At 35.9% G+C, this 10,097-nt stretch overlaps 1 protein-coding gene across 2 annotated transcripts; it reads left to right on the forward strand.

Annotated features, from left to right (window-relative positions):
• Nucleotides 1-653: 653 nt before the first annotated feature.
• On the forward strand, nucleotides 654-8,592 carry LOC107470935 (probable acyl-activating enzyme 17, peroxisomal). 2 transcript variants are annotated; one of them, XM_016090354.3, is made up of 15 exons: nucleotides 654-739; nucleotides 830-1,166; nucleotides 1,920-2,049; nucleotides 2,146-2,414; nucleotides 2,963-3,167; nucleotides 5,156-5,196; nucleotides 5,288-5,413; nucleotides 5,632-5,705; nucleotides 5,980-6,200; nucleotides 6,678-6,772; nucleotides 6,876-7,092; nucleotides 7,355-7,480; nucleotides 7,559-7,657; nucleotides 8,019-8,231; nucleotides 8,337-8,592. In XM_016090354.3, exons 2-15 carry the CDS (start codon nucleotides 913-915, stop codon nucleotides 8,445-8,447), a joined length of 2,181 nt encoding a protein of 726 aa, XP_015945840.1. In that variant the 5' UTR covers nucleotides 654-739; nucleotides 830-912; the 3' UTR covers nucleotides 8,448-8,592. The 2 variants fall into 2 exon arrangements, with proteins under 2 accessions (XP_015945840.1, XP_020989275.1); XM_021133616.2 differs by lacking the exon at nucleotides 654-739 and having other exon boundaries at nucleotides 758-1,166.
• Nucleotides 8,593-10,097: the final 1,505 nt, after the last annotated feature.

The raw sequence follows: 10,097 nt of genomic DNA on the forward strand, positions 1-10,097 counted from the left end.
TGTTATGATTTATGCATCATATTAATATAGGGTAATAGGGTATCATAAATTAATAATTAAATAATGTTATTTCTTATAATATTTTAATATTAAAATAAAAATTTTTAATATATATTTTATTATTTTTTATATTATTTATTTACTAATTATTTTTAATAATATTTTATTATTCTAATTAATAAAATTATTATAAGACGTTGGTTTTAAAAAAAAATTAAAATATTCTAAATGACTATTTTAAAATTTTTTGAAATTGTTTTATATAAATTTTTTTAAAAGAAATTAAAAAAATTATTTTTTAAAATAATTTTTTATTTTATTTAAATTTTTTTTTGAAAACTGGAGCAAGTTCACCCACCGCATAAACGAAATTGCAAATTTTGTTGAAGTTCGCTTACTATAACAGCAAACTTGATTAAAACTAACAAGTATGCTTATTAACGCGATAAATTTGTTCTTATTTCTGTTCAATTTGAATCATTCACATCAACAACAATTATCATTAGTGACTAATAAAAAAAATTATATTATCTAATAAAAATACATGTGAAAAACTATTTTATGTATTTTAAATTAAACAAAATTGTCCAATTTTAAAAATGTTCGAACTGATGTCAATGATTTGGGTAATTAGTTTTTTTTTTTTTTCTTAATATATTTTCATTCAGGCGACCATGTTATGGGCAGAGTGGCGTGACGCGCTGCTGCTAAATGATAGCTATCCTATCGCTATCACTCAGTAAGAGATTTGATTCTTTCTTCCCATTACGTTTTGTCTACTTTCTTCTTCTTCTTCTCTTTTTAATAGCAAATCAGTTAAACCTTTCAGGGTTTCAACTTCAAAACTATGATAATTGCGTGTTCAAATTAGAGTCCAAGTTAGTCAGTGTGTGTTCGTGCTAATTAGTTCTTATGGCATACAAATCGCTGACTTCAATCACCGTCTCGGACATTGAATCCGTTGGGATTTCAACTGAGGTTGCTTCCGCCTTCCACCGCCGCCTCAAAGAAATCATTGCAACCCATGGAGCTGGCACTCCTGCCACGTGGCACAACATCACAAACACCATTCTCACCCCTGACCTTCCCTTCTCCTTCCACCAGATGCTCTACTATGCTTGCTACATCGATTTTGGACCTGACCCGCCCGCTTGGATACCCGACCCGTATGCTATGCACCTTCTCACTTTTAAGTTTTAATTGCTTCATTTTATTCATGTTGTTGATTCATACTTATGCTTGTGATTCCCCCAAAGTGCTCCTGACATTCATGCCGTGCACTGATTTGGTCCTGAAGTTCCAATTGCATCATTGTCGTCTGTGAGACTGAGTTTCGGGTACCATAGTGTTCCTCAACCCATTTCCATAATTACGTCGTTTTGATAGTTGTGGGCATGTAAAACACTAAAACTATTTGCACACACACTTTGATTGGGCGCCAAAAGCAAAGGACCTCGTTTCACTATTGTCCAGCGTGGCAATGGAGTGCTAGCTCATCACTCCGTTTGCTGACTCACTGTCGCCAAGTGGTCGAGGGACCACTATGGACTATGGTGCCCAGAGCTCAGTTTCAGGAACGAGTGGATGCCATTAGTGCAATTGGAATCAGGGACCAAACCGGAGCACGTCATGAATCTCAGGACTACTATTTAGTCGTCATTTTGAAAATTTGGTAGATTTATAACTTGAACACTGTTACAAATCGTATCTAGATATATTGAATTGTTAACGTATCAAATTTTCATAGACTCTGGTTTTGATATGATATGTACTAAGGGCCTTGTTTGCTGTATTAATTATTATGTAAGATTTGGGATTACATGTCATAATCTGTGCATTGCAATGATTTATGTTAAGAAATTAAAGCTCCTGAACCTTTTTACTTTTTTTTTTTAATTTCTCATTTCATGTGTAATTAGGGAATGTGCTCTTTCAACAAATGTTGGCCAGTTACTAGAGAGGAGGGGTAAAGAGTTTCTGGGTTCAGCATATAAGGATCCTATTTCGAGTTTTTCTGATTTCCAAAAATTCTCAGTATCAAACCCTGAGGTCCTAACCAGGATAATCTCAAGACTTTGTTTTGTACTTCAGTTCAATTTTCTTGTGAGTTGGCAGCGTTGTCATTGTTGTTGTGTATGATTTCAGGTATTTTGGAAAAATGTGCTGGATGAAATGAACATATCATTTTCCACGCCACCTGAATGCATCTTGCGAGAGAATCTCCCGGGAGAAAGCTCGCTAACACACCCGGGTGGTCAATGGCTTCCTGGAGCATCAATTAATCCAGCAAAGAATTGCTTAGTTGAAAATGCCAAGAGAAGTTTGAATGATACAGCAATAATATGGCGGGATGAACATCATGATGATCTCCCTGTGCAAAGGATGACATTTAAGGAATTGCAGGAAGAGGTTTGGTATGCTGTAAATAGTTTCTCCCTTCATGATTAGCTTCCTGTGCTTTTTGCTGTAGTTGTTGTATTGTATAAACTTATCTTCAATCCATGACATTTTAAAACAGAGATTTTAAATTATACTACTGTGTTCTGAGCACCTCAAGTTGTTTATTTCATCTTCAAATCTTTTGTCAAAATTCCTTTGCGGCAGATGGCCATAAAAAACTTTTTGGTACCATGGTTCATAGCTTGTGTTGCAGTTTTTTTACAGCTTAGAAAATTGTCAGGATAGGCCTGCACTTTGAAAGTACAAAATTCAAGTTTCTGGTTTGTGTGTTTTGAACATTTAGGCTTGAACTAATGCTATCCAAACAAAAACCAAGTCTTGTTTTTGGGGTCAGCTACAAGGTTGGAACCAAATCTAACTGAAGAGATGTAGCTGGTAGCCTTATGCTGTAGCTTTTTCCAACCATTGTAGCATCCTAAAGGACAATTGTTTTAGATTCTTTAGCTTCATTGTTTTATTAGGGGGAGAAAAATGAAAATCTTTTGCTTCTGTGAACTTTCAGGTTGGTTGCATATGCTCTTGAAGCACTGGGTCTGGAGAAGGGATCTGCAATTGCAATTGATATGCCAATGCATGTCAAATCAGTGGTTATCTACCTGGCCATTGTTCTTGCAGGTTATGTTGTTGTATCAATTGCTGATAGTTTTGCAGCAGGTGAAATATCAACCAGGCTTAATATATCAAATGCTAAAGTCATATTTACCCAGGTTGACTCCCTCTTCCTTCTGGTCAATCTTGGCTTTACAGGTGTTTGAGTGTTTTATTTATTGAGGTAATGCCCAGAATAGTCCCTGAAATCCCAACACGCTTCAGTTATGTCCCCAACTTTTTAAGATGACCAAATAAATCCCTCAAGTTGCAAAACGTGAATCTCCGTTAGTCCTTTTGTCAACTGAAGTTAGTGATATGCTAATGTGGACTGTTAACTGCCACATTGGCTGTATGATATAGACTGTGACGTGGACACCACAATAATATGTTCAAAATGGTATCTCAAATTGTTTGTTTATACTCAATTCAAACCTATCACTAATTTTAAATCCCTAAAGCCCCAAATCTGAGAATCAGCTTCTCTTATCCTTCGTTCGAGAGGAACCGAGTTCTTTGTTATCTTCTCTCATGTTTCGAATTTTGTATGGTGTCTTATAATTTATTGGTTGAGTTATTACCTTGTACTGGCATGGGAAGTTAGTTAAAATATCCTAGTAGGGATTTATAGGACACGACTGACTCTTACTGAACCATTGCAGACAGACTAACTTGTTTTTTTGTTGTGAATTTTCTTTCACTCCCGTAAAGTTTGACAGCTAGACATTTTTTCCGATCCTTGTTCATTTTATGCATTCCCCCCTTCAAAAACTATTAGACATTAGTTAGGAGCTTTACCATAAAACTCCCCCATCCCCCTCGCACTTTTTCTAAGATTATAATTTCAGGCATATGAAATTTACAAGTTTTAATCACTTAGTCTGAAAGAAGGTACATTCAATGTTTTGCCATAGTCTTGAAATACTATGTTACAAAAAGGTAATATTATGTATGCATGTATTAAGCATGGTGACTATGCATCTTAATGCTAAATCCAATTGGAAAATGCATACTATGTTGTCGGCCCAGCAGAGGAATAATTGGAGCGATTCTATGCTGTGCAAAGTGGTGCCTAGGGTTAGCCCATCAAGAATCTTGGTGAGGAAACAAAACCCGATCTGAGCTCTCACAGCAAAGTGAACATCCTCTCTGCCACATTGAGCACAATGCTTGGTGGTATGCCTTTCCTTTGTTAGTCTCGAAAAATAATGTGTTCTAATTCATCCCGGTTATAGTTGACGTCGTTACAGCTCTGAACTACCTCGCATCGCAGAAGTACGATCCTCAAATTCATCTTGTACAGGGCTCTAGAAGAGGTTCGAATTCTCCAAAAGTATGAAGGGACAATGACGGTAATGAGAATGAGTCAGAAATCTGTAAACTAGGAAAGGTAGGTTAGATTGGTATATTTGTCTCTGTTCATAATGTGATTGTCGGAAAATCCTTGCACTTGACAGAGCCAAGGGTGCTAGAGTGGAGCCCCTGCTAGACGATCAAGACAGCAATGAAGGAGATGAATCCATGAGGAAGAAGAAAGAGGTTTTGGTGGGGGACCAAAGAGGGGATATAATTTGACGAAGATAGGAGGAATGCGACGTCGTCTTATCTTTTTTAGCTTCCACCCCAAAACTATGTTGCATTCCATTGTGCCATGTTAGCTCTTAACTGTACATGTCAGCACTGTGTTAACAATCATTCAATTAGGGACCAACGGAGATTCACATTTTGCAACTTGAGGAATGTATTTGGTCATTTTAAAAAATCACGGACATAACAGAAGCGTGTTGAAAATTTCAAGGACCATTTTGGGCATTACCTCTTTATTTATTTAAAATAGGAAACAAATCTGTTTATTGCGATTTGCAAAATTGTCTAGTTTCCTTTCCTGCTTAGTATGTTACTACATTAAATAGCTCTATGTAAATCAATTCTATCTTTATGCCATTCATTTAAAATATGGTAAGTGGACCTGGAAGTCAGTTTTATTCATGATGTTTCAGTGTCGACTATTATGGTTGTAGATGGATTCAGTTTTGTGGCCAATTGCATGTCACAGTTGTTGACTTTTTCCTGTTTGTTACTTCCATTTATCCTCGTTATTTTTCAGGATCTCATTATTCGTGGTGATAAAAGCATCCCTCTGTACAGGTTAAAATATGTGTTACTTTAGTAGAATTGAAGGATCTTTTTCTTGGTTCTCATATGTTTGGTGTCTCATATTGTTCTCTCACAAATGCAGTAGAGTTGTCGAAGCCAAGTCACCTTTGGCAGTAGTTATCCCTACCAGAGGCTCTGAGTTTAGCATGGAATTACGCAATGGTGACTTTTCTTGGCATGATTTTCTGGACAGAGCCAACAGCCTCAAGTATGCACTTAACGTTAGAATTTTTAAGAGATGTAAAATTCATTTGAAATGTTTAATAAAATTGTGGTATAGCTGAGATGTCTTTGTTTCTGTTACTGTATTTCATGTGAGCTGAATTATGCTGAGTCCATATTTTAAAGCTCTTCAGCATGAATAGTCTCAGTTGTTTATGATGATCTGTTGGAATTCTCAATCTTCTTTTCTGTCATGCAACACAGAGGCAAGGAATTCGTAGCTGTAGAACAACCAGTAGAAGCATTTACAAACATTCTCTTCTCTTCTGGAACAACAGGTTCGTTAAGTTTTGTATTTGGGCCTAAAAGAGGCATTTTTAGATGAAAAGATCTGGTACTAATAATGGAAATTTGGCGAAAAGGATTAATTTGCTGTTCACATTTAATTTTTTATTTCTTGGGGACAGCGTTCTCCTTGTCAAAAGTTATCTCAATAATATTTTGTATATAAGTTGTTTTGAAAATGAAATGAGCTAATGAAAACACAAGTTAATATCAAGACTTAATTCATCATGTGAAGTTAATACATTGTGATCTACTTGGGTGGTATAGGTGAGCCAAAGGCCATTCCATGGACAAATATTACTCCTCTGAAAGCTGCTGCAGATGCATGGTGCCACTTGGACATTCGTAAAGGTGATGTAGTTTCCTGGCCCACTAATCTTGGATGGATGATGGGTCCATGGCTCGTATATGCATCATTGATCAATGGGGCTTCGATGGCCCTGTATAATGGATCCCCTCTTGGATCTGGTTTTGCCAAATTTGTACAGGTATAAAAGCTCATTCTGCTGTTTAAATTTTTAAGAGCCTTTGTTTTCTTGTTCATTATCCAGTCATTTTCAGAAGCTAGGAAGCACAGGTAGAAAACATGGCACGGAAATTTATAGATGAACTACATGATATTCATCTTCCGTAATTATTCCTTTTTACAGTTTTTGTTGATCTTTCTCTGCCTCTAGTTATTAGCTTACCCCCCATTTGATCTATTATTCTTATTACACCACATATGACCAAATCATACAACCTAAACTCCTGAATGTAACCATATGTTAGTTTTCCTTTTCAGCAACTCTTAAAATCCAAAAATTGGCATGCCACAAATTCAGTCAACCTTTTCTTGCACTTGATTTTCTGTTTTTCCAAAAGACAAGAGTAGAAAATACATAATATCTATGCTTTTATTTTTAGGTCACTAGAATTGTTTTTTTTTTTGTTTTATAGTTTCCTTCCAACTGAATGCTTTACAGGATGCCAAAGTAACTATGCTTGGCGTAATTCCAAGCATTGTTCGTAGTTGGAAAAGTGCAAATTCCACATCTGGCTATGATTGGTCTGCTATCCGGTGAGTACTAGCTGAATCTACTTCCTTTATTAGCAGCATGTGAATGTGGATCTCATTTATGACTATTAAGTACTTTATCGAAACTACTATTTGAATGATATAGGTGCTTTGGTTCTACTGGAGAAGCATCTAATGTAGATGAATACCTTTGGCTGATGGGGAGAGCTCTTTACAAGCCTGTAATTGAATATTGTGGCGGTACAGAAATTGGAGGTGGATTCATTACTGGATCATTACTACAACCTCAATCAGTAGCTGCTTTCAGCACGCCTGCCATGTGCTGCAGTTTGTTTATTTTGGATGAGGAAGGTCATCCTATTGTAAGTGCTACTCATTCAATTTTACTTTCTAGTTCATATATTATGTCTCTCACAAGTCAAAATTATCAGTCTTAGTATCATAGGCTTGTGAATAATACAGTTCTAACAGGCCTTTTAAGTGTTGTTCCAATTCCTGAAGTTCTTTTCTTACCGAATTCTCTGAAACTAAACAAAATTCAATGCTCACATTTCTTTTTTCTTGGGAAAACTAATGCTCATGATAAATAACTTGAGTTTATGTTTGATCTTCTTTATGTTGCAGCCACAAGATGTTCCAGGAATGGGTGAATTGGCTCTTGGTCCCATCATGTTTGGGGCTTCAATTACTCTGCTAAATGCTGACCATTATGCTGTCTACTTTAAGGGAATGCCTGTTTATAATGGAAAGGTAGGATATTATTCTTTTCAATGTGGCAACCATTATCTGTGATAGCTTTAACGCTTACAGCTGAATTTCTTCACTCAGGTTTTGCGGAGGCATGGAGATGTATTTGAGCGTACTGCGAAAGGATACTATCATGCGCACGGTCGTGCAGATGATACAATGAACCTTGGGGGAATAAAGGTAGTAAACTTAGTAGTTGTTCTTGTTATTTTTAGTAATACACTTAGAATGTTAGAATAAATATACATCTAAGCCAAATCTAAAACAGTTATCCTAATCCATATACAGTGTACCACTTTTATGAGCTTTGTTAATTTTGATGCTTAAACATTTGATATCTACAGTGGGTAGAAATAGGAGAGAAACATGAATGCTTGATTTTCATATGAATCAAAATTGGATGGTTGCGTAATTGTTAAAGAAACAGTTCATATCCCATAAGGAGCAAAATTGATTTCCCCGGCTAATTTGAGGGCCACTTTGAGAGTATCTTTGTAATGTACAATTAAATTTGCTGAAAGATACCATCTTGTATGTATAGGTGAGTTCGGTTGAGATTGAACGCTTATGCAATGGGGTGGATAGCAGTATCTTGGAAACTGCTGCTATCGGGGTTCCGCCATCTGGAGGTGGCCCCGAGCAGTTGGTTGTAGCAGTTGTATTCAAGAATCCAAGCACCACAACGCAAGACTTGCACCAATTGAGGATCTCTTTCAATTCAGCTCTCCAAAAGAAACTGAACCCATTGTTCAGGGTACTGATTAATTATTTCTATTATTCATAATGTTCTTGTTCTTAATTACCATATTAAGTGTTTACTTTTGGTGTTTCTTCAAAATGAATGCTCCTTTTTATGTAGGTTTCTCGGGTTGTGTCACTACCATCTCTTCCAAGGACGGCATCAAACAAGGTTATGAGAAGGGTTTTGCGGCAGCAACTTTCTGAAAATAACCAAAGTTCTAAAATATGACAAAAGCTATGTTAGCTTTGGTAATAATGTCCCAAGTTGTGGTGGGAAATTTGTCATCTATGGAATTCATGCTTAAATAGGCACTCCATGTACCATTCATTATAAATCATAAATCAATATTAATAAAAGAAAACAGTCATAGATTTGGTATGGGAAGAAAACAAGTAAATATATATACTTTGACTGATTCTCAAATCTAACTAATGAAAATGTTTTTTAATTTGTTTATTTTAAGGATTGTTTGAAAATATTGCAGACTTAAAATTAAGAAATTAAGGGGCAATATAGACATGTTAGACTTTTACATTAGGCTTGAGTCATACTTTTCTCACATCCCCTATAACCAAAAGGTAAATAAGTCCATGTCTCATCGACTACAAAATGTCATTGGTTTTTAGAAGTCCTTGTTTGAAACAAAGTGATAACAAGGTATCATATACATACAACCGATCTGTCATAAAATTAACAAATGTATATATGTGGACAGACCTAAGAATACTGAAAATGAATTTGACACCAAAAGCTTATTTTTACTGCAATAAGTTATAGATACTAAAATTAATTTTTTTTTTCAAAGTCAGATCTATTCATGAAATGAAAGAAATATATAGGTGTCCATATATGAGACAAATAAAAGAAATGGGGACTCCCAACGCTCTACTATAGAGGTGATGTCATATAATAATCTAATAAGAGAGATAAAAATAGTAAAGTGCTCATCAATTAGGAAATGGGAATTTGTTGAAACTCTTTCAGCAATTTCAAAGCCGACGCCATTATCTCTTCCACACTAATTGATACATTATCAAAGATGAACATGTTCCTAGTCTTCCATAAGAACTAGCTCAAAATCACAATCATCATTCTCTGAGAAGAGCTATTGGGTTGGGTACGCAAGGCTCCCATTTTCAAGTTCCACTCAACATAGAAATTAGAGTTTTCGGTGCTCCTTCTAGTAGCTGGTAAGCCCATTTTTTACCAAATTTCTTTTGATTTTACACAATGAAAGATACAATGATTGATTGTTTCTGAAAATTATAGGCATCTTCGGCAGATAGGTTGAATCGATGGGATACGATGATGAAGCTTTTGCAGCACTGGAAGCTTTTCATGGAAGCCCCTCCAGAGAAAAATCTAAATCTTCCTTAAGATTTTCAGCTTCCACAGTTCTCGCCACAAATTTCATTGTCTCATAATCTTTGGGGAAAATTCAATGGGAAGATGTGAGAACGCATAAGCCACACGGTACCCAGTACTCACTTTATACAAATCACTTTTATTAAGGGCCCAATAAATTTTATCTTCTCCACCCCCAATTGTTATTGCTAGCACATGCTGACTAGTGTCCTCAGAAAAAATACTTCTAATTAGAGTTTGATTCCACTGACCATTAAAAAGTATTAAGTCTTTGACCATCAATAGTGGTTGATTTTGTAGATTGGAAGTTTCAGATGAAGAAACAACATAAGAATGTGGAGGAGCAACCCAAGGATCACTGAAGATTCGGATACTGGATCCGTCACCAACTCGCCAAATCAGCCCCTTTTCAACAACCTTGCGCCCTTCCAATATGCTACGCCATCCCCACGAAGGTACTGTTCCAATCTCTGCATTCATTATAGAACTGTATCGAAAATATTTATCTTTGAG

The sequence above is a fragment of the Arachis duranensis genome, chromosome 10, assembly GCF_000817695.3.
Source record: "Arachis duranensis cultivar V14167 chromosome 10, aradu.V14167.gnm2.J7QH, whole genome shotgun sequence".
Lineage (NCBI taxonomy): Eukaryota > Viridiplantae > Streptophyta > Magnoliopsida > Fabales > Fabaceae > Arachis > Arachis duranensis.